Source organism: Orcinus orca, chromosome 13, assembly GCF_937001465.1.
Source record: "Orcinus orca chromosome 13, mOrcOrc1.1, whole genome shotgun sequence".
Taxonomy (NCBI): Eukaryota; Metazoa; Chordata; class Mammalia; order Artiodactyla; family Delphinidae; genus Orcinus; species Orcinus orca.
This window is the reverse complement of record NC_064571.1, coordinates 57,199,547-57,224,351: the sequence shown is the minus strand read 5'-3', so window position 1 is coordinate 57,224,351 and position 24,805 is coordinate 57,199,547. Positions and strand designations below refer to the sequence as shown.

General features: G+C 38.3%; 1 protein-coding gene across 9 annotated transcripts in view; it reads left to right on the top strand.

Annotated features, from left to right (window-relative positions):
* MTA3 (metastasis associated 1 family member 3) overlaps positions 1 to 24,805 on the top strand; it is a 168,212-nt gene that overhangs the window by 117,498 nt on the left and 25,909 nt on the right. For 7 of the 9 annotated variants that reach the window (XR_007470869.1, XR_004480725.2, XM_049695988.1 and 4 more), the window contains exons 11-16: positions 1,040 to 1,098; positions 6,925 to 7,049; positions 9,049 to 9,200; positions 10,682 to 10,904; positions 18,533 to 18,619; positions 21,622 to 21,768. Coding sequence is in view for 7 of the 9 variants with exons in the window: in XM_049695988.1 (XP_049551945.1) it covers positions 1,040 to 1,098; positions 6,925 to 7,049; positions 9,049 to 9,200; positions 10,682 to 10,904; positions 18,533 to 18,619; positions 21,622 to 21,768 (793 nt within the window). In the remaining 2 variants the exon portion in view is untranslated. Of the gene's footprint in view, positions 1 to 1,039; positions 1,099 to 6,924; positions 7,050 to 9,048; positions 9,201 to 10,681; positions 11,021 to 18,532; positions 18,620 to 21,621; positions 21,769 to 24,805 lie in introns of those variants that run through there. The other 2 variants (XM_049695989.1, XM_004265015.4) reach the window with 2 other exon arrangements.

Sequence of the window (24,805 nt, the reverse complement as noted above, 5' to 3'; positions counted from 1 at the left end):
AATTCAGAAAGTGCTCATTTCAAACTAGCATCCAAATCCAGGCAAGATGGTTCTTTAGGACATTAGTCTGCCATCTTCTCGCCTGTTGGCTTTCCTAATAAAGTTGTTCCCCCACCACCACCCCAAATACTTACTTCAAACAACTTAGGTAGCATGAAGACCATGTGCTCTGGAAAACCTGTGTTATTCAAAGTGAAAAGAGTCCCTAAAGATAGATGGTGGTGATGATGGCATCAAGGATGGTTGAAAGTATTTGGATAAAAATTATTTCCCAAAATCTGGACTCCTTCTTTAAAAGTTTTAAGTTGTCTCCTTAAATGTTTTTGTTTTCTTCTCATTGAGCAAATGGAGGGTTGTCTTATATTCTGATTTGTCTTCATTTTGAGTATCTACCATACATTATTTTCCTTCCCTATTTGCATTTATTATTGTGTTGATCACTCTCTGGATGTGATTTTATAATCTTTTCCCCATTCCTTTCCCTGCATTTGGCTCCTAATTGGTTCCTAAAAATCCGACATGAGTTCAGCCAAGCTTTAAAGTTTACTGCATGTCTCCCAACACTTGAGGGTACATGCTTATTTAATTGGACTTAGATTAGTTACTGTCTCCTTCTCTTTCATGGACTTTGGAAACTAATCATCTCTGAATAATTTTCTAAAAGCAAAGGTTATGTATTTTTTTTTCCCTCTGAGAAAGGCAAAAAAGAAATAAATAGAAACTGTGAAAAGTAAAAATGGTTACTTATAAGTCCTGTTTATCTACTCATGGAGGAATAGGAAACAGTTGTTCATTGCTTTACTTTTAAAAGTTGTGCCTAAAATGTTTTTAATACTTGTAGTTCTGTACCTCAGAATCTAGTGATTTTTTCCTTACAAACCATTGCAGTTTACGTGCATGAAAGAAAAGCTCATCTTAAAAAGGCAATTTTTGAAGTATACTTTAATGTTTTATTTTCTTGTGAATTTTTTAAGGCAGATGAAGTGGTAATAATTATTCGACATCATGTGTAAAATATTTTATCTATCTTTTGAATTAGAAACGTCTAAAAGCAGCAGAAGCTGAGAGTAAGCTGAAACAAGTGTATATCCCAACTTAGTAAGTAATGGAAATCTATTAAAATATTTGCCATGGTACTAATTCTCTTCAAAACAAAATATTAACATTTTCAGCCAAATTTGAATTTCTTTACGTATCTTATTTTCTTCCACTACAAAGCACTGTTTGCTTTCCATTTTAGTGCCACTTAAATGACCTTTTTTAGAAAGAAAAATGGCTGGTGGGGGAAACCCCAAGTCAGCTAACAAAAGGACCAGAGGAAACATGCCATCAAAGCTTCAGGGAGGATTTCCCTGGTGGTCCAGTGGTTAACACTCCACTGCACGGGGGTGCATGTTCGATCCCTAGTCGGGAATTAAGATCCCACATGCTACACAGCGTGGCAAAAAAAAAAAAAAAAAAAAATTTAAATTAATAAAAAGCTTCAGGGAAAGTGTTAGAAAACTAACCTATGAAAATATTATTTGAAGCAAATGTGTTTCAGAAAGCTAGCAACTTTTGAAACTTCTGTATTGTTTAATGTATTTTGTTTGGGTAATGTGTGTTGCCCTTTTGAGGTATGTCGTTTATTTGGTTGAGAATTTTACATTGTTTGCTTGGGGAAAGGGTTAGGGGACGTAATTAGAACCAAACTTTGTAAATCATTGGATAAATAATGAATAGGTTTCAGATGCCTAGCATTCTATCATTATTGTCCTTTTGGTTTAGAAATCATTGTCATATCAAAATGAATGCCAATTTTCTTTTCATTTGCTACATTTTAAATGAATTATCTTTTTTTGAGGTCACGAGTTTGACAGTTCATTTGTTCAGGAAAATTTATTGAGCACCATGTATATAGTGCTATCCTACGTTCTTTGGGGATTAAAATGAAATTTACTACAGCGTTCTGTGTACTGATTGGAGCTTTTTCACTCTTTGAGCTCAGTACAGTTGTTTTATACCTCCCCTTTTGTTTACTGAATTTTGATATATTTTTATATACAGGAGGCCTCATAGACACTGAATTGTTATATTTCTTATGAATCTTTTATCTCAAGATAGATAACATGTAATTTACAGGGTCCATAATTTTTATTCAGAGCTGTAACGTCCTTCCTGCAGAGTGGTTTCTAATATTTTAGAAAATTATATGTTTTATTTGACTAATCTATAAAAGAACAACTCCCCAAAGAAAACACTGCTGTGATTCATGTGTCTTAGATTTTCAAAAACAAGCATACCAGCTTTCTTATACTTTGCAGTGCTGTCACATCAAAGGAAAAGTACATTAAGCCAGTTTTCAGCAAATAACCCAGATAATTGTTGCTATTCTGTTTTGCATTGACTTTGGAGTCTTGATCTAAGCCTTGATCTAAGTCAAAGACTAAGTCAAAGACCAGTATGTGGGTCAAATCTGACCTGCCACCAGTTTTTGTAAATAAAGTGTTATGGAATACAGCCATGTTCATTCATTTATGTATTGTCTCTGTCTGCTTTTGTGCTACAATGACAGCGCTCAATGGTTGCGACAGAAATTATAATACCCACAAAGCTTAAAACATTTACTCTGCCAATCCCTGATCCAAGTGAATGACTTTTGAAGATCAAGACAGAGTTTCTAATCATACTTTTAAAAAATGTTATATAAATCATGTATATAAATAGAATATATGAATTCTATTTATTATGAATTTATTATTCATAATAAATTCTGTTATGAATCTGTACTGTTGAGGTGGATAAGAATCTGAGTTCTTTGAAGAATTTCCCAATTAACTCTGAAATATTATTTTAAAACAAATAATAGATTAAGTTCTTTGGGGGAGGGGATGCTGTGCTACATGGCTTGTGGGATCTTAGTTCCCCGACCAGGGATCAAATCCAGGTCCATGGCTGTGAAAGCACAAAGTCCTAACCACTGGACCACCAGAGAATCCCCAAGAATTATTTTATACTGTCATTCTTTTTGAGACTGGCAGTCTCCTATATACATGTAAAGCACTCTGTTCACTACTAGAGGTAGATCAGTTAAGAAGACACGTTGTCTTCTGGAGCCTACATTCTATTGTGGGGGAGACAGATGCCCAACAGCTAGTCACCCAGTGTGTTGAGTACTCTGATGATGAAGAAGAGATGGTGTGACAGTTTGTTCTGGGGACCACACTCAGGTGATGCTGTCAGGAAAGATTCCTTGTGGAGGTGAGTTTGAGTGAACTGTAGAGGAGGGATCATTCAGGTGGTGGAGGCTTTCCAGGCCAATGGGATTGTGAGATGGGAAGGGGCAGAACAGAGTTACGGAGGTGAGAGAAAGGTAGTGTGGCTGGTATGAAGAGAGTGGTGAGCCATGGGAGGCCAATACGGTAGGCAAGGGCCAGGAGTTAGCCATCTGATAAACAGTGGAATTGGATTGTAAACAAGTAAGTATCATGATTAAATTTCTACGTACTTTAAGATTACCGGCTACATTTTGGAAAATGGTATGGGGAAACGGGAGTGGATGTAAGAACACCAATTATGAAAGTTCTTGGAGAAGAAAGATGATAGTGGCTTGACCTGGAGCTGTGGCCTGGAAATGGTATGCTTTAGAGGTGATTCACTTGTATGGAGAGATAGAGGGGAGATGTCAAGCTGAGTCCCAGGTTTCTGGCTAGCTCAATTAACTAGGTGGATTGCTGTGCTGTTCACCATGATGAGAAGCTGCGGCAGAGAACCAGGTTGGGTCATTTTGAGTTTGTTTTCTCCAAAAAGAGGTGTTGAATATGCTGTCAGATATATTGGTCTTAAACTCAGGAGACAGTTCTGGGCTAGAGGTCCGTATTTGAGCTTCATCAGCAGATAATATTGTGCTTGAAACTGTGCATGAGATTTCTTAGAGTAATAAGAAAAAAGAGCCTTGGACCAAACTTGAGGAAATCTGTTCAATATATCAGATAGAGTATGATAGCTGAAAAAGGATAGCCAGGTGAGTGCGTTATCACACAACCTGAGAGAGGAGTGTCTTTCAAGGAGGGAAAGAGGTTAACGGTGTCAAATGCTAATGAAAAATAGCCAGGGAATTTAGCAACACGGAGGTCGATGGTAATCTTTAATAGAGTGCTAAGGGCTGCAGACAGTGAAGATTAGCAGCTCTCAGGAAAACTGGCTGGAAAAGGCAGTCGAGAGAGTTCTTGGCATTGAGGGGTGAGTTTGGATAGAGTAATGGGGGAGTTTTTTAAATATGGAGAAATGGAGAAATCTGTTTCCATGGTAATGAGGAGGGTCCAGGAAAGAGAATCAAGTGTACAAAGTTCTCAAGAGGGCAGGAGGGCTGCAATCTGGAGCATAGATGAGGGGAGGAAAGGTTTGGGCATTAGATAAAGGAAGGGCAGTTTCATATAATGCAGCTTTAAAAACTTAAAAAAAAAATGTTTGTCTTTATTCAAATGGTCACATTGACATTAACCATTTGTCCCCCGAGAAGTAACCTGTAGGTACTTGGTTTTGCAAAACATGTTTTAATTGGTTCACCTGTCTATATTCCATCTTTGCACACTCATTTTCCTTTTGTGATTATTAGAATTAAGGTCAGTGGTTTATTCAGTCAAATAACATTCTAGATTCAGTTGAACAACTAAAGTTGTGTTTACTCTCATTCTTTTTTCAGGCCGCTCAACTGTAAATTTGTATTAGGTCTCTTAACACATATATTTTGCCCTGTGTAAAATGTCAGAAATGTTCCTATTTGGAGAAAGCCTTCTGACATTATCAGCCATTTGACTTCAAGGGGCTACCACTTCTTTCTATGTATAGTAGATTTTAAAAATCAGAAATATTTTTACATACCCTTGGAAATCTTAGTCATTCTGAATCACCACTTTTAATTTTGTACTTTTCCAACTGAAAACTGTAAGAGGAGAAATACGTTCTGTCTGGTTTAAAATGTGTCTTTGAAACCAATTTGTCTTCAAAATACATTGCTGGAACAGATTTGAAGTGTAAATAATAGCCCTGTTTATAGAATAGGGCCCTCAGTGCACACAGAGGTTAAATGATTTCTTCTGGGGTGGTGATGGGGCATCAACTAAGAATTATAGTAACAGTGCCAGAAAGAAATCTTATTTTTAAAAAAAATTTATTTATTTTTATCATTTTTGGCTGTGTTGGGTCTTTGTTGCTGCACACGGGCTTTCTCTAGTTGCGGCAAGTGGGGGCTAATCTTCGTTGTGGTGCACGGGCTTCTCATTGCGTTGGCTTCTCTTGTTGCGAAGCACGGGCTCTAGGCGTGTGGGCTTCAGTAGTTGTGGCACGCGGGCTCAGTAGTTGTGGCACGCAGGCTCAATAGTTGTGGCTCGCAAGCTCTAGAGCGCAGGCTCAGTAGTTGTGGCTCACGGGCTTAGCTGCTCCGCGGCATGTGGAATCTTCCCGGACCAGGGATCAAACCCGTGTCCCCTGCATTGGCAGGTGGATTCTTAACCACTGCACCACCAGGGAAGCCCAGAAAGAAATCTTAATTTGTCATCAGGCCAAGTTTACATATTAGGCTTTCACTGGTAAATGTAAGTGTGGGAATGAGAAACAGCAAAAAGGGAACTCACAAGCCTACTCTGTGCTGAAACTCCAGGTGTCTTAAGAGTTGTGAACTCTCATTACTTCACAAGCCACAGGAAGACAGAGTATGGTCTGCATTTAGTCATTCAGTATTCATTACTAACAAATAATTTGCTAATTTACTTTGCTTATTTTTTGCCCGGCAAATAGACATGAAAGCTCCTCTGGAATGCAAGCTCCTTGATGTTGGCACTTTTGTTTACTGGGCACTGAATAAATATATGTTAAATGAATTATGAGTGTATTGAGGACACACTATGTACACCTGTACAGTATTCTTAGGCATCGCTGATAAGCAGGGGAGTTAGGCTACCCCAGATGGGAAAAAGTGAGCCATGTTTGCTCAGTAAATACCAAGACAATCTGGGTTACATGTTTGTGAGGAATTACAGCCTCTGGAAATCTGATAGATATAACTTTTTCCTCTTAAAAAGAAATGCCTCAAATACATTTATTGGTTTTTCTAATTTCAAGTGCTACTTAATCTTCGTAATAAATATTCAAACATGATAGAAATCACGGGTGGTCACAATCTCCTGAAATGCTAACTTTTACCTCTCGAAATATGCCTTGCTGATATCCACAGTGTCTCTGTTGGGCATGTGGCTTTCGTGCAGTTCCCTTGAGAGCCAATGCGTGGAGTCAGCAGCTATCACACCAGCAGCAGGAATGGGACAGTGGTTTTCTCTAAACACAGCACACTACCCTTGGCTCAATTATTTAATCCAAAAATTATATTCTCAGGAGAATTTATGATAGGTGATAAAGTTTAATAAGTTGTATCTTTCAAATTTATCAGAGGGTGTCCTAAGGAAATTGTGTTTGGGTGGAGAAGAGATACGGTGTATTTATTTTGTGAGTGTCAGGCTTAAGAGATTGTTTTTTTTTTTTTTTTCCGGTACGCGGGCCTCTCACTGTTGTGGCCTCTCCCGTTGCGGAGCACAGGCTCCAGACGCGCAGGCTCAGCGGCCATGGCTCACAGGCCCAGCCGCTCCGCGGCATGTGGGATCTTCCCGAAACCCGGGCACGAACCCGTGTCCCCTGCATCAGCAGGCGGACTCTCAAACACTGCGCCACCAGGGAAGCCCAAGAGATTAGTTTTTACATGATGTTGGTTTGTAAAGATAAGTGGTTTGGGTTCATTTTAACACCTTACTTTTACCAGTTTATTTATTCTTCACCAAACATTCAAATGTTTATTTATGTGTAGTTAAGGTAAATCAATAACGAAATGTAGAGCCTTTTACCTTGTTATGCAAGTCATTTTTATCACTTCACTTTATATTTCATTGAAAGCAGCAAACCAAATCCCAACCAAATATCCACCAGCAATGGCAAACCTGGTGCTGTGAATGGAGCCGTGGGATCCGCATTCCAGCCGCAGAACCCTCTCCTAGGGCGAGCCTGTGAGAGCTGCTATGGTAAGTTTTCTCCAGTAGGGCTTCCCCAGCTCCTCTGATGCCTGTTGTGGGTGAAGGGCAGGGAATTGTGCTGGCATTGCCGGGCAGGAGGTGCGAGAGGTCAGCACTGCGCAGAGGGCAGAATAATGTAGCCTCAGAGTGGACAGGTGCCCATCCTTACCTTCCACCTGGACACTGAGTTTAGGTATTGGGTTTCCTTTGATTTGCTTCTGTGGTGTCCTGGGTTTGTTGAGCAGTGTGTGCTAAGCTGTGTGCTAATAAGCTCAGTAGTTGTGGCGCATGGGGCTTAGTTGCTCTGCGGCATGTGGGATCTTCCCGGACCAGGGCTCGAATCCGTGTCCCCTGCATTGGCAGGTGGATTCTTAACCACTGTGCCGCCAGGGAAGCCTGAAAATTAGATTCTTTTGGTCAAAATTTTACATGGATTGCGTAACTGTTTTTGAGTTGGCAATTAGATTTTGAACTTCATTTATATTTAAATGAAAATAAGAAGAATCCTGCAGACAAGTGGTAGTGGCTTAATGTGTCTTATTTTTGCCTTACAAACCCCTTTCATGTTATATGTAGTCTCACATATCCCTTTAAATAATTATTTCACCATTTTTATGTGTGTGTGACAAATAAGCAATTTTAATTTTAGGTCCATATATTAAATAATCTATTATAAAATGTATCTTACTATAATATACATATAAGTTTTATCTTTATAGAAAGATAGAATTTGGTGTTTTCTATTTGTCACTTTCATTGAATTTGAGTTAATTATATAAAGAGAAAGGCATTTGTTGACATACTAAAATGACATGTCATGATTAATTTGGGTGAAAATAAATATTTAAATATGAGTGAAATTTTATGTTCAGAATCCAAAATAGGCCCATGCCCAATGTTTAGGATTCTTAAAATTTGTGTTTTAAAGAAAATCAACTTATTTTACTATTTGTTTTTAAATTACAAGAGGAAAGGTTTTTAGGCTGCTATTTGCAAGGAGTCCTCCCAAAATAATACATGATGGGTTCACAGTATCATTTTCAATAAACTAAGAGAGAGTTTGACTGTAATGATCACTGTATCTTCTCTTTTTGACATTGGTTTATGAAGTGTTAGTTGACACCCTGATGTGCTGTTTGAACGTTTTGACCTGATAAGGGTAACTTACAGATCAAGGGAAGGATATTCCTAGGCAAACTTACAGAATCATAATTTTATGTACCTTACTAACTTAGTGTTCATCATCAGTGTTTTCTGTCTTAAACTTCAGATCCATTGTGGGAATACTTTAAATGTTATATGGCAGTATTTTAAACTTCAGAGCAAAACAACACAGGTGTGTAGTGTTTAGCTCAGGAATGAATCAGTCGAGCTCTCAGGTCTTAAGCATGCCGTGCTCTTGGCTACGCATGCTCAGTTGACAGGGACTTACAGTCTGGAAAAGGATTCTGTTTTTAAAGAGAGAAAGAGTAAAATAATTATTTTCTGTTGATTAAAATAAAGGAATGGAAAACAGATACCTGTTTCTGTCAGACTTCTTTCTACCTTTATCTGAGGGGTCCCTCTAAGCACTTTAAACCCTGAGGTAGTTTCTGAACCACAGGTTTGAAAACCTGGATTTAGTTTAATAATACCTTTCTGATAACTTATTTCCAGAAATTTACACAATATTTTTAATATTTAATATTGTACAAAATGTTTTTAATGAACCAACAAAAACTCCTTCAGCAGCACAATGTATAATATAGGGCTCTTCACCTAATGGCCCCTCTTAGTAAGGGCCACAGGCACTTGATATCTATAGAAATAAATGGTTTAATGAATTCTCACTTGAAAAATACATACATGTATTAGACTTACCTGTTTGTCGGGTAAACTGGAAGAAGAAAAATAACATTGTAAACTAAAGATGGCTTTGGAATATTTTTTAAATATTTGACCATATGTGTATTGATATTACAAGTTATGTCGCATTCTTTGTTTTTTCTTATTTTTCCTCCGTCTTTAGCTACACAGTCTCATCAGTGGTATTCTTGGGGCCCACCTAATATGCAGTGTAGGTTATGTGCAACCTGTTGGCTCTATTGGAAAAAATACGGAGGCCTAAAAATGCCCACCCAGTCGGAAGAGGAGAAGTTACCTCCCAGCCCAGCTACAGAGGTACACAAGCAATGGTCTTTTTAGTGTTGAGAAATGTAGTGTTTTTCAGCGCCTGGATCATTCCTTGGAAACAGAAGTACAGTATAGGATAAGTTAAAAACAAACAAAGCTATTATAGCTAAATGTAGTACTGAAACGTTGAGGGTGGGTATGGAGATAGGGGCAGGGACAAATCCAATTTTTTCAGGTATTCAAAGTATCGGTCTTGAGAGATTACTCAAAAGAAGAACAATGTGTGTGGGAGGTGTTAGCATGAGTAGAGAGCTTACAAATTAAATACTGGTTTTAATGGCTTTTTTGGAAACAGTTTGCAACCTTTCGGTACTGTTGAAAATGTGTTTTATTGCATAAAGTAATAAATACAAACTGAGCATTCTTTCTGTCCCTGGGCTATCGTAGGAGGGACAAGAAGGCATGGGCTCAATCTTGAGGTGAACAACAGTTAAAATATGATTTTGGTAAAATTCTCATAGATGGCAGGTATCAAGCACCTATGTCTACCAGAGGGAGGTTGTTCTTTTTGAGAGCTAGCAAGATTTAAGGACCCCCTTCGATATTTTTTTTTTAAAAAATAGTCTCTCCTCTGGCAATTTTTTACTGTTGTGAATGTGATTTTGGATTGTTAAGGTCAATTTAGGAGAAAAAATAGGATCACAGACACCCTTACTTCCACCCAGTTTCCTTCTCTACTCCCCACCTCCTACTCCAAAGTACATACTTTTAAATTCTCTCCCCCGTAATAAGTTATAGATTCTTCAGTGAAGGACTTAAAAACTGCGCTTTTCTTCGAACAGGATGCAAGGAGTTTTTTTTTTTATGCTTCCCTAAAAATATATTCTTTTTTTTGTTTTACATCTTTATTGGAGTATAATTGCTTTACAATCATGTGTTAGTTTCTGCTTTATAACAAAGTGAATCAGTTATACATATACATATGTTCCCATATCTCTTCCCTCTTGCGTCTCCCTTCCTCCCACCCTCCCTATCCCACCCCTCTAGGTGGTCACAAAGCACCGAGCTGATCTCCCTGTGCTATGCGGCTGCTTCCCACTAGCTATCTACCTTACGTTTGGTAGTGTATATATGTCCATGCCTCTCTCTCGCTTTGTCACAGCTCACCCTTCCCCCTCCCCATATCCTCAAGTCCATTCTCTAGTAGGTCTGTGTCTTTATTCCTGTCTTACCCCTAGGTTCTTCATGACATTTTTTTTTCTTAAATTCTATATATATGTGTTAGCATACGGCATTTGTCTTTCTCTTTCTGACTTACTTCACTCTGTATGACAGACTCTAGGTCTATCCACCTCATCACAAGTTTTGTTTCTTTTTATGGCTGAGTAATATTCCATTGTATATACGTGCCACATCTTCTTTATCCATTCATCGGATGATGGACACTTAGGTTGTTTCCATCTCCGGGAGGAGTATTATATTTTGACAAGTTCTGTTCTTTACATGTTTGTTGGTGTCTGATTTTATAGGACCCTCGAGTTCGAAGTCACATGTCTCGCCAGGCCATGCAGGGGATGCCGGTCCGAAACACTGGGAGCCCAAAGTCTGCAGTGAAGACCCGTCAAGCTTTCTTCCTTCACACTACATATTTCACAAAATTTGCTCGTCAGGTCTGCAAAAATACCCTCCGGCTGCGGCAGGCAGCAAGACGGCCGTTTGTTCCTATTAATTATGCTGCCATTAGGGCAGAATGTAAGATGCTTTTAAATTCTTAACCTTATATGTTGTGCTTCTGACCATTTCCTCTCTTTCCCTCTCTCTCTCTTTTTGTTTTTGTTTGCAATAAACATAAGTTCTTGTGTACAGCCTTTTATTTGGTTTATTTTTTTTTAACATTGTTTTGTCTGCTGCCATTTGTATAATGCCAACCTGAAAACATTGAAACTTCTGCAGTCTTTATGAGAAAGCAGTGCTCAGCAAAAGATTGGTGGGAGGTGATCCTATCCAGTGGGGTTTTGTGATGGAATTACCTGAAAACCCTTATCGAAGAGGGATTTTTACCTATAAGGTAGAATAAAATTTGCCAATTTACACTAATGAGAAATTGTATGTCGTTGTAAACTTCTCAGTTTCCCACAAACCTTTTACAATTATCATACAATATTCTGGAAATTCACAGTGTTTCATAACAAATTAGAAGATTTAGCAAATTATAAATGAATTTTAAAGTTTTTTGGGTGAATTTTCTGAAAAACACATTTAATTTTTACAAGCTAGTGTCTGAATTTGTGGTTGAGCATTCTTTCTATTTGTCCAGTTTGGTTTCCATTTCATAATCATATACCATATACATTACTACATAACATTTACATGACTTTATTACTCATTATCAACACATTCAGTCTTGCTTATGTTTTTTTGTTGTTGTTAGAACAAAGGTCATATGTACCGATGAATTGCAGGTTGTTCTGTTATTACCATGTACCCCTAAATGTGTCCATAATTTGTGTGTGAACTCTGATTCCAAGTCTTGCTACTTTTAGTTACATTCCTGTTTAGCATGTTAGAGCCATGAAACTTTTTTTCCCTATGGGATGAGAAAACTTGCTGTCTGGCTTAACAGGTAGGAAATCTTAAAGACATTCAGTAGATAACTCTATCTATGAGATAAGAAATTTCTTATTATGAGATGTTCCATTTTGATTTAAAGAGGGTATCTGTAAAAGGAGTGATGATTGAAAAGTGTTTTTTGTTCCTAAAGATAATTTTCAACAGAACAGTTGAAAGGCTTTAAAACTTACAGGTAAAAGCTTTATAAGAAGAAGAAAAGTGCTTTGTAAAGTGAGTAGAAATTGGAAGTAATCTCTGCGTCCCATGGAGGGGAACCTTAGCTACATGAAACTCATGTATATGTGAGAACTTAGGCATGTATATTGAGGTTTTGTGCTAGCATTTCTGAGTTCATGGATTTATGTTATCACTTTCTTACCATTTTAAGGAACTAGAAAATATTTATGTCCATGAATATACGGCTTAGCTGATTTAAAACATATACGTTTATATATAATTTATTAAATATAAAAAATAAAAAACACATGAGAAAGAAAGTGAATGAAATTCTTCCATTAAAATTGGCCAGGCTCCAGGATCATCTTTGTTGCTATGAGTGGAAAAGAAACTATCACCAACTAAATTGGCTTCTGAGGAAGCTTCTGTTTCTCATTAAGCTTCTGTTAATTTCTCAGTTAATTTGCACATTGCCTTTATTTTGATGATTCTTCAATGAAGTATGTTTTTGTGTCACCTTATTTTAATTTTTCTCAGTTAAAAGGCCATGCTACTATAAAAGAGTCGAGATTAAATTACCTGTATTTTATTTCTACAAACATATATCTATAATAATAATGGTAATAAAAGAACAGACTCCTTTGTTGTGATGAGAGTCAAGGAGCATATTTTATTTTGTATTTAGCTTCATTGGTCAAGTTACACATAGAATCAGATTCTCAGAATAATTTTACCTCGAAATTTAAAACTATAAAGTTTCAGCAGCCACCTACTCAGTCCCAGTCCCCTCACCCAGCAAGCAGCTAATGAACTCTTTTCCTAGCATCTAATTGCTTCTTGCATTATCTTCTCCCTTCTTATATTTGTACCTTGTCACAACCTCTTTAGCAGATTCCTTGATCTTGGCTTGTTAGCAAGATTAGGTGTTAATAACCCGATGTCTGTATGCAACCATGTTTATGGTCCAGGGGGAGGTTAAAGCTGTATTTGTTTTTTTGGTTTTTTTGGTAAGCTTTCCTTGGTTTCTCAAAGGCAGTGGTGACCCTGTCCCTCCCCCAAAAAGTTAACAACCTCCGTGATGGTGAATGACTTTGAGATCAGGTGAAAGTTTGTAATTCTAAAGATATTGATGGATCAAGAGCTCCAATTAGTGCATTTAGAATAATTCTTTATAATATTGGAAAAGGAAACTAGTTTTGCCTGTGAACTTGGGAATCTTCCTCTTATAAGAAGTATAGAAGTTGACCCCTTCCATGGCTCCTGGCCTTGGCAGCAACACCACAGCCAGTATCACAGCCAGAGTTGATGGGGTATCAGACTACAGAAGAGTGAAGAAGTGGGGAACTGAGGAGATAAATTCTCAGTTACATGGGGGAGAGCAGTCATAACTTTCAGATCTCGACTTACAAGTTAATCCTTGTTTAGAGGAAGTTTTTTTTTTTTTTTAATTTGTTACAGCAGTGCTCTCTGGCCTTTATTTTCACTAAGAAACTGGTGTTAAGGAATGCAGTATAGTGAGCAGGGGAATCTTTGCATGTCCATAAAGCATCGCAGGAAAATGTAAGAAGTAATACCTTTGGGAAGGGAAACTGGGAGGCTGAGGGAAAAGGGTGGGAAGGAGACTTACCACTATTCATCCTTCTAAACTTTTCGATTTTGAGTCATAGGAATATATTTCCTATTAAAAAGTCATGGGAATATATTTCCTATTAAAATTTTTTTTAAAACTTGAACTAACTATACACTATGACCAACATGTGTTTTATAGATATAGATGTAAAAAATGACTGTTAAAACCAAATCCCAAATACCTATTTATTTGAATGGTATACCTTTGTATGTAAATATGTAAGTCCATGCGAAAAATTGCTAACATCAGTACAGTGCCTGAGTCAGTTCTACCATGTAGGTAGTGCTTAATAAAAATGGATTGCTAGACCAAAACCCAAAACGTTGCATAAAGAAAAGTACGATGTCCTTGACAAGATTTGCAGACCAACTGCATGGTTGTAACAGCATCAAGTTTCAGACAGCCTGCCCCTGCTTCCCCTTGACACCCCTCCCCTCATTAAAAAAAGCCATAATATAATGATGATGGTTTTCCTCCTTTGTTACTATCATGAGACTTTACCACTGAGTTACTGGATGACTGACTTGTCAAAGATCTGTAAAATCACCCAACACCTGATGAGCACAGGGCTTCTATTTGAGACTCAGGATCCAGAGACTAAGGTTAAGTAGAAGTAGTATATTAGTAGCCTTTCAGAGATGAAGCAAAAGTCCCCAGAGAAATGGATCCAAATGACTTACCTGCCCCATCTGTAGCTTGCATGGATAATTAAGTATTTTCTGGGTTGATAACACACGAGACTTGAATGACAGCACCATTTCCCAGTATGAATGTTTTCAAGGGGTACGTGGAGCCCTTTTTTTCTGTTTGAAGATGCTAAATCAACTTCAGAAGTATTATCCCAAGGGCCCATATTCAGAAGAAGAAACTTGTTATATATTTTATGAGATTTCTAGAGGTTTCTCAGTGAAAGTTACTGTTAATAATTGTATAAAGTTTTGTGAAATTTTAAGTTCTAACATTAGGAGAACAGTTTTGGCTTGTTTATTTTGGTAGTTTATTATTTTAATAAAAATTTGTCTTTGGATACTTAAAATTTTTTTAAAGGTACGAAAGTAGTTACAGATCTTAACGCCATTCCCGTTCCTACCTCTTTTAGAGGTAACCATTGTCATCAGTGTCTGAAGTATCCAGAGACATCCTGTGTATCTCTAAGAAACTAAGTAGGTGTATTTTTTGTTTTTGTACAGATGTTAATGTCTACATTGTTCTGCACCTTGCCTTTTTTACTTAATATATCTTGGAGGCCATACCAGTACATTGAGAGCTACATCCTCTTTTTTGTGTGTGTGGGGGGGTGATTTTCTTTCTTTTTTCTTTAAAGTGTATTTATTTATTTTTGGCCACGTGGCATGCAGGATCTTAGTTCCCCAACCAGGGATTGAACCTGTGCTCCCTGCATTGGAAGTGCAGTCTTAACCACTGGACTGCCAGGGAAGTCCCACCTCCTTTTTTTATCAGCTGCATAATAGTCTATTTTGTACTTGAGCCAGTACTTCTCCTACTTAAAAAAAAATTAGGTTGTTTCCAATCCCTTTCTGTTGCAAGTAGTGTTGCAACAAATATACAGATATCATTTAAGACTGATGTACGGGGCTTCCCTGGTGGCGCAGTGGTTGAGAGTCCGCCTGCCGACGCAGGGGACAACGGTTCGTGCCCCAGTCTGGGAAGATATCACATGCCGCGGAGTGGCTAGGCCCGTGAGCCATGGCCGCTGAGCCTGCGCGTCCGGAGCCTGTGATCTGCAACAGGAGAGGCCACAAGAGTGAGAGTCCCGCGTACCGCAAAAAAAAAAAAAAATGATGTGTGAAATGTGCATGTAGCTGCTTACAGGTTAAATCCCTAAAACATCTGTGTCAAGCAACTTCCATTCTGAATTTTGATAGTTGCTGCCCAGTTGCCCTCAGAAAAACTATGATTTACACTCCCACCAGTGTCTAGAGAGTACCTGTTTCTCTAGAACCTTGCCATCAGTGTTATCCATCTCTGAAACCCTTAACTAGTTGACAGGTGACATGTAAGTTATATTAGCTTGCATTTCTCATTTTGAATGAGGTAGAAAATTTTGCATATATTTGACAACCATTTGTATTTCCCTTTTTGTCAACTGTTTTTGCCCCTGGCCTGTTTTCTATGAAAAGTCTTACTGACTCATGGGAACTTTTTATATTTTAAGGAAGTTAGCTCTTGATCTGTAATGCAAATATTTCCCCCATTTTGTCTTTGATTTTGTTGATGTATTTGCCAAGCAGATTTTTTTAAGTAGCTGAATTTATCTTTTTTTAAAAATTTTTTTAAAAACATTTTTTAAAAATGTTTTATGTCTTGTTTAGAAATGCCTTTATAATTCCTGTAAGAAAATTCTATGGATGGTTTTACTTTGATAGCAGTTTTGAAGAACCCATGTGAGATATTTTTGTGAATTTTAATTCAGTATGTACTTTCTGCAAATTTTCTGTTTTATTTTCCCTTCTAATATTTCCAAAACATTTTAGAAAGATAGCCATGAGTTGCAAAACAAAGGTAACTTTTTCCAGGTCTACCTCAGGGAGGCATAGCTCATCCTCTAGGAGGCCAGGGAAATATGCCTCGTGCTCAGTCAAGCCATTTGAGTGAGGTGAAAATGCTCTCCCTCTGGCCAGATTTTGATTCCTTCTGGTTTCTTCGGGCATTTCTCAGGTTGCTTTCTTTACCTGTGTGCTTTTAATGGGTACTAATTAATTATCTCTTTAAATATAGTTAGGTGAATAATTTGAGAGCAAGGTACCACTGGCCTGGTCTTGAGTACAGACCAGGATTCTTTTTAAGCAACTCAAATGTGGACCTGATCATCTATGTTGATGATCATTTCTTCCAGACAGAAACTATTTTTTTCTATTTATATTCGGTATAATCACTGAATGGATGCAATTTTTATGTTAAACAGTCATACGGTAGTCTTAGCACCCACCTTTCATCCTAATTTATTCACAGTTGAGACTGATAGTTCTTGCCACCAACTACTTCCTATAAAATATAATGAAGATTGATGAAATATGGATCCTTCTAAAAAGCTTTGATCTCCCACTCAGGTGCTCTGTAAATTCTCACTTGGAACATTACATAATTAATCCTACTAATTTAGTGAGAAATTAAAAGCAGATTAATATAAAGTGAAATGTCTATGGGTATTGTGTTGGTGACTCCTTTGATGGGTATGTTGATTATTGTCAAGGTGACAGTCATGTGGGAGTTCATCACTTGAAGTCACATTGGCAGTTTTCCTTTGGGCCTTTTAGACTGGAATAAAGAGCAAAGTTAATCTTAACTACTAGTAATACAGTAATGGTTTTTGTCCAAAACATTGAGCAAATACTAAGATGATTCATTCAAGCTTTATTTTATTAATAGAAAATAAATGTCTTCTCTTGTCCTCTTCCTAAGCAGAACTTGAATTTTTGGTGAATTAGTAATATTAGGAAGGAATTATTACTGTTAGCACACAGTGATTTGACAGGTGTTTGATCCTTGCAGGGTTTGGGCTGCTTTTTAATGTTTGTTTAGATTACTCCTCCAAAATACGCTTATTATATTTCTGACTGTATCTTCACTATTATTCAATAACAGGTGAAAAGCTTCATAGCTTAGTAATTTTTTTTTGCTCAAAGGAAATCAGCTGAGTAGGAGGAAAAGAAACTGGACCATTTATAGTTGTCAAGTGGTTGCATAGTAATTAGCCAGTGCTTGGGATATATATTCAGATTCCAGGCTGTCTGCAGTTTGTGCTTTGTCTATTTCAATATTTTTAAATGCTGCTTTCCCACCTTTTCCTGTTTAATAGTTATTGGAAAAGAGTTTCCTTGTTGAGAGGGCTAGAGCTAATGAAAAAGTTAATTTTTAATTTAAAATCATTTGAAGTTCCAGATTGAATTATACATTTTAACGCTAATAGTGCAGAGAATCCCTGTGGATGTCAAAGAAAATTTCCTGTATGTAGGCCTAGAAATGTGGTCTCAGCCACAGAAAATCTATAGGACAGTTTTGTCAAAAATGTGAAGGTGGGAAAAGGCATAAACATAGCAGAATCATATCTGCTAAAGCTACTCTGTTAAGCTTTATGACAGTATCTGCAAATTTAAAAAACATTTCAATACACATTGTTTTTGTTGCTTCAGACTCCACTGCTTAACTCTTTGGTATGAGAGGCAGCCGTGTTTCACATCTACTCTTCCATCTAATGAGAGCTTAAAAATTAAAACGCAGAGAGTGTTTGTGTTGTGTGCTTTATTTTTCTCTGAACTGTTTTATGGTAGGGTATGAGGAATGTGATGTGACCTCTATGAACTAACATCCATCACAGTACTTTACTATTCTGATTATTGGATGAAATACCTGTCTGCATACAGGGAACCTTTTAAATCTCAGCACTAATGACATCACAGTAGGATATGAAGGCTAGAATACTAGTGATAAAACCAAATGACCCATTTTTACTTTTGAGAAGCTCTAATCTAATGGAATAGAATTTAATCGCGATAGATGAAGACTCCTCCATAGAGACCCACTCCATCTAGGTCAGGGATGGTCAAGTGTGTTGCCTTTGTCATTTTTGTCTTCCATGCCAGATTTATCCTCCATTAGGACTGATAACACCTCATACTTTATGGAAGCTTTTCTACTATAATGTAGAAATGCCATGGCTATTTTACAGATGAGCATGCACAGAAAGAAAGCATGTGCATGTAAGATGTGTGTTAGCTACATTCATAAGGGACTTTAAAGTGAGTATTCTCCAGGTAAAATCCCATTCAGTAATTTGAACCAGAACTGAAAACGGTTTTCTTAAGCCCCAAAGGAAATTATGGAGGAATCTGGCAGATTTTTTGCACTGTTTTCCACTTGCACATTTTATTTCTGCGGTGTATGTAGCATAGGCAGAGAAATCAGCCTCATTGGTTGTCTCCGTGTTTCTCTTTCTCCTCAGATGCAGACAGACATGCGGACCTATCTGGAAGTCCACTGAAAAGCAAAAGCACTAGGAAACCTTTGGCATGTATCATTGGGTATTTAGGTGGGTATTTCCTAACAGAAGAAAAACTCAACAATTTCTGTATCTTATAATCGGCTATTCAAAATTGACATACCTAAATTAAATGCAAGCCTTTCAAGTAGCTGCAATTGGATACCTTCATATATATAGTCAATTAATTTTATTTCAGAAACTTATTTTTATTACCAAAACACACAAAACATACAGAGATATAGATAGGTTTACTTTTTCTGAAAATATCATTGAATAAAAATGTAATGTATATTTATGGATATAAATACAGATTAAGCAAAAAGAGGAAAATAAGAATCACTAAATTATTAGAGGATGAATTTTTTTTTTTAACTGAAGTATAATTGACTTACAATGTTATATTAGTTTCAGGATCACCACATAGTGATCTGCCATTTGTACACATTACAGGATGATCACCGTGATAATTCTAATTACCATCTGTCACCATTCTAGGTTATTATAAAATTAACGATGAATATTCTTAATATTTTTATTTAGATCCTTCTACTATTTCAAACCCACCTCACCCCTCCCCTTAAATAGAGAAAGATTGGTTTATTTACTTTTTTTTAAAAAAAAACCAGATAAAACTGGCTTTTAACCCACCTTTAAACAATATTTATAGTTTTAATGTGCCAATTAAGGTTACTTGAAAGGAAAGCATTAGTATTGCTTTCTGGTTTTTATCATGTTATTTAACTTGGAAGTCGCCAAAGATGATGGTTCCATTTACATTTTGAAATATAATTAGGAATAGTATAAAATTACTAGGCAATAACCTTTTTTTTTGGAAAGTTTTAAGATAAATAATTTACAAAATAATGACTGCTAAAATGGTTCCTACTATACCTAGAAGCTATAATGGCATGTTTTTATGCTTCTGATATTCTTTTTCATCTTCTCAGTAAAAGTGAAGTATGTTCTCAGAGTTGCATTGAACCTTATTACTTATATTTGTGAAAGATTTATATTTGTGAAGTGTTCAGACTTAAGACATCCAGTCTTTTAAAAAAAGAAAGATTTATATTTGTGAAGCGTTCAGACTTAAGACATCCAGTCTTTTAAAAATCAAAGTGTAGCCTTAAAGTTGGTATATTATCTGGTCCTCATCAGAGCATCCTAGGAGTCAGAAGTGCATAGCTCCTTCTTTGATGTTATTTTGCCACCTTTTTTCCTGTTTTATTCCTCAGGGCCTAAAGAGTTGCTTTGATAGCCCCCCAAAATATCACATGGTTATCACAGGCACGACCTAGCTCATGGTGATCAAATCCTTGAAGTTTGCTATCTGTGTTCCCTTGCAGGGCCTAATCATAGAAGCCCCTCCCACCTTGCAAGGGAAAGTTTATGATCATAAAAAATAGAATATAATTGCATATTAGTCAGCATTTCCATAGGTAATTATGTGTTCCTGCTATGGGCAAATTGGTTTGTCTCTACCAGATAAGCCCAAAGCAGTGCTGTCCTTACTAACTGAACCACTTCCCTATATAACATATTTCTGAGTATTTACTATGTACAAGACACTTCACTAAGTGATTTGGGGAACACCAAGATGAATACAACCTTGCCCTCAAAAATCTTCAACTAGCAGGGAAGGCACACAGGTAAGAACAATTGAGCAAAGGATTAGATCCTATAAACGAATTACAGGTAATAAGCATTGGGCACTTGGAGGAAGGGATAGTTATTTCTGATGGGAGTTAGGGCAACTTATGTGAAGAAAGTAATAGTTGATCTCAAGCTTGAAAAATAGGTAGTATTTGAATAGATAGAATGTTTTTCCCCTTATGAGGCCACGAGAACTAGACGAACAAAGGTGCTTGAAAATCGGATCAAGGAAGGCAGGTTTTCTGGTCCTGATGGAGCATAGCGTATGGAGGTTGTGATGAAATATGAGGTTGGCAAACCTTCAATACCATGTTGAAAAAAAAATCACTGTATTTTGGTTAGTACCTGATCCATTCCTAAATTTCAGCAAGTGTAGGATTTTGACCAGACCAATACTCCTAACAGCCCTTCCTAAATTTCAGTAAATAAGGCTGATATCCTGGCCCTCACCTGGGAAGACAGGGTGGCTTGTACATGATTGGCATGTTGGGTAGTGACTCAGAATCAGTGAGCAGGTTTAGCTTTAGAGAAGAGGTTGCCTGGTAGACTGAGGTCCTTAAATCCAGTTGCTACAGTGTTGCAATTTCTGTCCATCTACTGACAACTACATACTTCACATAAACACACATGTACCATATGCACATTACAGTTTTGTGATATATCCTCTGTCAAAGTTTTCTTCTTCTGCTTTTTTTTTTTTTTGGCCATGCCACACGGGACCTTAGTTCCCTGACCAGGGATCAAACCCATGGCCCAGCAGTGGAAGTGCAGAGTCTTAAATCACTGGACCACCAGCGAAGTCCCATCGTCTGCTACTTCTTAACTCTAGTATTTGGAGTTTGGTGTCAGATTTCATCTATATCAAATTGTTTTTCGCTGGGAGTGATTGACCCTGGTCCTGTATCCTAGTTGCAGAGCCAGAGGAGGAATCCTGTTTTTTCAGAAAGCTCTCACACACCAGATGTGCTACATGCTATCTATGTTCCTGGTTTGATGGAGCACAAGGGTAGTTTTCTTTAAGGCTACCTCTCCAGATAGCCTTTGAATTTCTAATTCCTTGAAGAGTCAGATGCCTTATTTCCCTCATAAATCTCATGTTTAAGTGACCTTCTGAAGTGGCTTTTTTCTTTTTTTTTTTTCTCTTGTACTCAACAACGTGAAGCTCAGAGCTTCAGCTAGCAGGGGCAGAACCAGCTCCCTTTTGATAAATAAAGCCATGGTAACAGCACTTGAAGTTGATTTCATTATGCAAGTACTTGGGAAAATAAGCTGGTTCATAAGGAACTGGCTCTTAGCTCATTAAGAAATAAGAATAAGATGTGTGCCTATTAGCCGATGTAAGTGCACACAGATTTTGAATACCATGTTCTGAGTTGAGAAACCTTTCTTCCCCCTGTCAGAGATCCATCCTTCGAAGAAACCTAATGTAATTCGATCTACACCAAGCCTACAAACCCCAGCTACCAAGCGGATGCTCACCACCCCGAATCACACGTCTCTGAGCATTTTGGGGAAAAGAAACTACAGTCATCACAATGGCCTGGATGGTATGTAAGCCCAGGAATTCTGGGGGCTGATCCCGTAGGCAGGGCTTCTCTGCCCTTGCCTGCTCCCGAGTGTTGTCTGCCACGTCCAGGAATGTGTAACAAACAGGTTCTTCTATGCCCTGATTGAACTGTGTGGGAAGGGGGATATGAGGGAAGGCTGCCATGGGCCACAGGGAAGACATGTTGCCAAGTGACATTTCTCCATCTCCTCAGAAGGGACCTTTTGGTTCACATTTCCTGTTAGGAGGCTTGTTTGAAGATGAAGTCTGTATTTAGCAGTTGCCTCTTCCGGGCGATAATGCTCTTGCTGTGATGCACACTCACTGCTCATATATGTTTTCTTGAGCAGAAGGGATTATTTCGCCTTACGTCTGAGGCAGCAGTGCTGTCTGGGGGTTCTCCAGTGTTCTGCGGATCATTTTAAATTTGGCATTTGTCCCTGACTTCTTTCACCTTATAAATGTTCTTAATTGCTCAAGAGTACTACAAGTCATGAAGAGAATTGCATGGTCGATGTCTTAAATACAGAGATAATAATTTGTTTGAAATGGAAAAACTGAGAGATATCACCTCTTATGCAAAGTGCTTCTCTTGGGCTTGGCCATATAATGGCTCTTCAGGTGGAACTGAATTATCTTCCCATTCAGACTATAAACACAAGTGTAACAAATCATCCAGGCAGTATATATCGTTGATTTCAATATTCAGTATTGAATTTCAATATTCAATATTGATTTCAACTCCTGGAGTTTGAAGATGTCTTGATTGTTTAAATGTTGGCATTTATTTATGAATAAAACTGTCTCCAGGCTTTTCATGCCTTGTGGGACTCTAAATTCCTTCATTGACAGTAAATTATTTATAACGAGGCCCTGGAGCAAGGATGCGGAATAGACCTTCTAGTAATAATTTCCCATGGTTATTTTCCTTCAGTATGACTTTTGATAGTTATGGTGATGTCAAAATGAATAAAAAATTGAGGGTGAAGAGTTTAGTTTGCATTTATAGGATATCAATGTGTTGTAGATTTAATTCTCCTCTCTAGGTCTCATTTTTCTTAATCACTTTCATTTATTCAACCAACGTTTATTGAGCACCCACCAAGTTCCAGGCACTGTGCTTTCAAGAATTCAGCTACACAGTAGTTTTGCAGAAATACTTCCTTGCTAATGAGAACATCGGCCATCCTTGCCTCAATATGCCTGATGTCTAGTCAGAAGAAGTCCAAGGAAGGATTGTGTCAAACTGTGAGAGAGAGTGGATTTCTTTCCAGCTTTTCCTTGCCCACAGCGTGGGACCTTTAGGTTGAGGCTTAAATGGAATAAAGAATCTTTCTTTTCCATCTTATCACCTCCCTGGACTGTCTGGGTATATAGTCCTACTGCAGAAAGTAAGTTCTGGTTTATTTGATATTTATATATTCTTTATGGTAAAAAGACTCGCTGTGACTGATGCTGGAACGCAGCTTTCTACTATCTTCCTCCACTCACACCCCATGGTCATGGTCATTCTGGGCCCCAGTCCTACTCCTGCATTGCAGCTCCTTTTGTTCTTTCCTTGTATCACAGGAACCTGTCTCTTTGGAATTTCTAAAAAATGCCATTATGTAGTGTTTCCTCTCTAGGGCTGTTTGTCCCATTTCCTTCTGAATGAATACTTTTGCGAGGTCATTGCTTCTCTGCTCTGAACAGGAGGAATGGACAGGGCACACAACGAATCCCTGGTGTTATGTTGACTGAATCCTTCAGCCTTGTTGAGGAACAGACACTTGTCTCATTTCCTGAAGAGACCTAGATGTTACACTTTTCTCAAAACCCATTTGTCTTTGCTCCCCTGTCATGGTACAGAGAGGAAGGCTGATGACATGTGCCTTACCTGCATTATCTCATCTGATTCCGTTGACAGAAGGTTTCAGGTCAGGAGACTTAACTATTTTGCATAACATGGTATCTCTACTGCCTGGCACAGTGCCTGGAACTTGGGGGGTGCTCAGTAAATGTTAGTTGAATAAATGAAAGTGATTAAGAAAAATGAGACCCAGAGAGGTGAATTAACTCTTCCAGAGTTACCAAGTACTCCGTAAATGGGTTGCGGTTCCCATCCAGGTGTGACTGATTTCAGAGTCTGCTCTTTTTTTTTTTTTTTTTTTTAATTTATTTATTTTTGACTGTGTTGGGTCTTCATTTCTGTGCGAGGGCTTTCTCTAGTTGCAGCGAGCGGGGGCCACTCTTCATCGCGGTGCGCGGGCCTCTCACTGTGGCGGCCTCTCTTGTTGCGGAGCACAAGCTCCAGACACGCAGGCTCGGTAGTTGTGGCTCACAGGCCTAGTTGCTCCGTGGCATGTGGGATCTTCCCAGACCAGGGCTCGAACCCGTGTCCCCTGCATTGGCAGGCAGATACTCAACCACTGCACCACCAGGGAAGCCCCAGAGTCTGCTCTTTTAACCACTGTTATAAATGAAGTTGAGGCTCTCAAACGTGCTGTATTAGTCAGCAAGGTAGAAACTACATAAGTTATTTTAACAGCTCTTGTAATATCAGAAATCAATATGACAGATATTGAAGGACAGAATAGGTAAATGGGGAGCATGGGCTGGGGGACAGGAAACAGCCACCATCACTAGAGCTGCCAGAGCAAAAGGGACAAGTTGGGGTTATCACAGCTAGAAGCCCAAGGAGCTGGAACTCAGACCCTTGAGGAAAGGGCGCTGCTCTGTCGGTGCTGGCATCACTCAGAAAGTGTGATGCGGCTGCTTCTGGGAGTGTGAAGACAAGCTGGGGACCGACACACACTGCTGCTGCTCCTCGGGGTGATGCTGGCAGGAGCAGGAAGGAGCAAGCCTCTTGCCTTGTAGGTGCCCTCGGGCACCCCCTGCTGGTGCAACAGGGATCTGGATGGCAGACCTGAAATGGATTTACGGAGTCCCAACCCCACCCAGAATCGCAAAGCCGAGTTTAAGTGGACAGACGTGGAGCTGAGAGGCAAAAGTGGAACAGAAACACATATTTTAGAAAATGTCCCCATTTTTGTATTCCC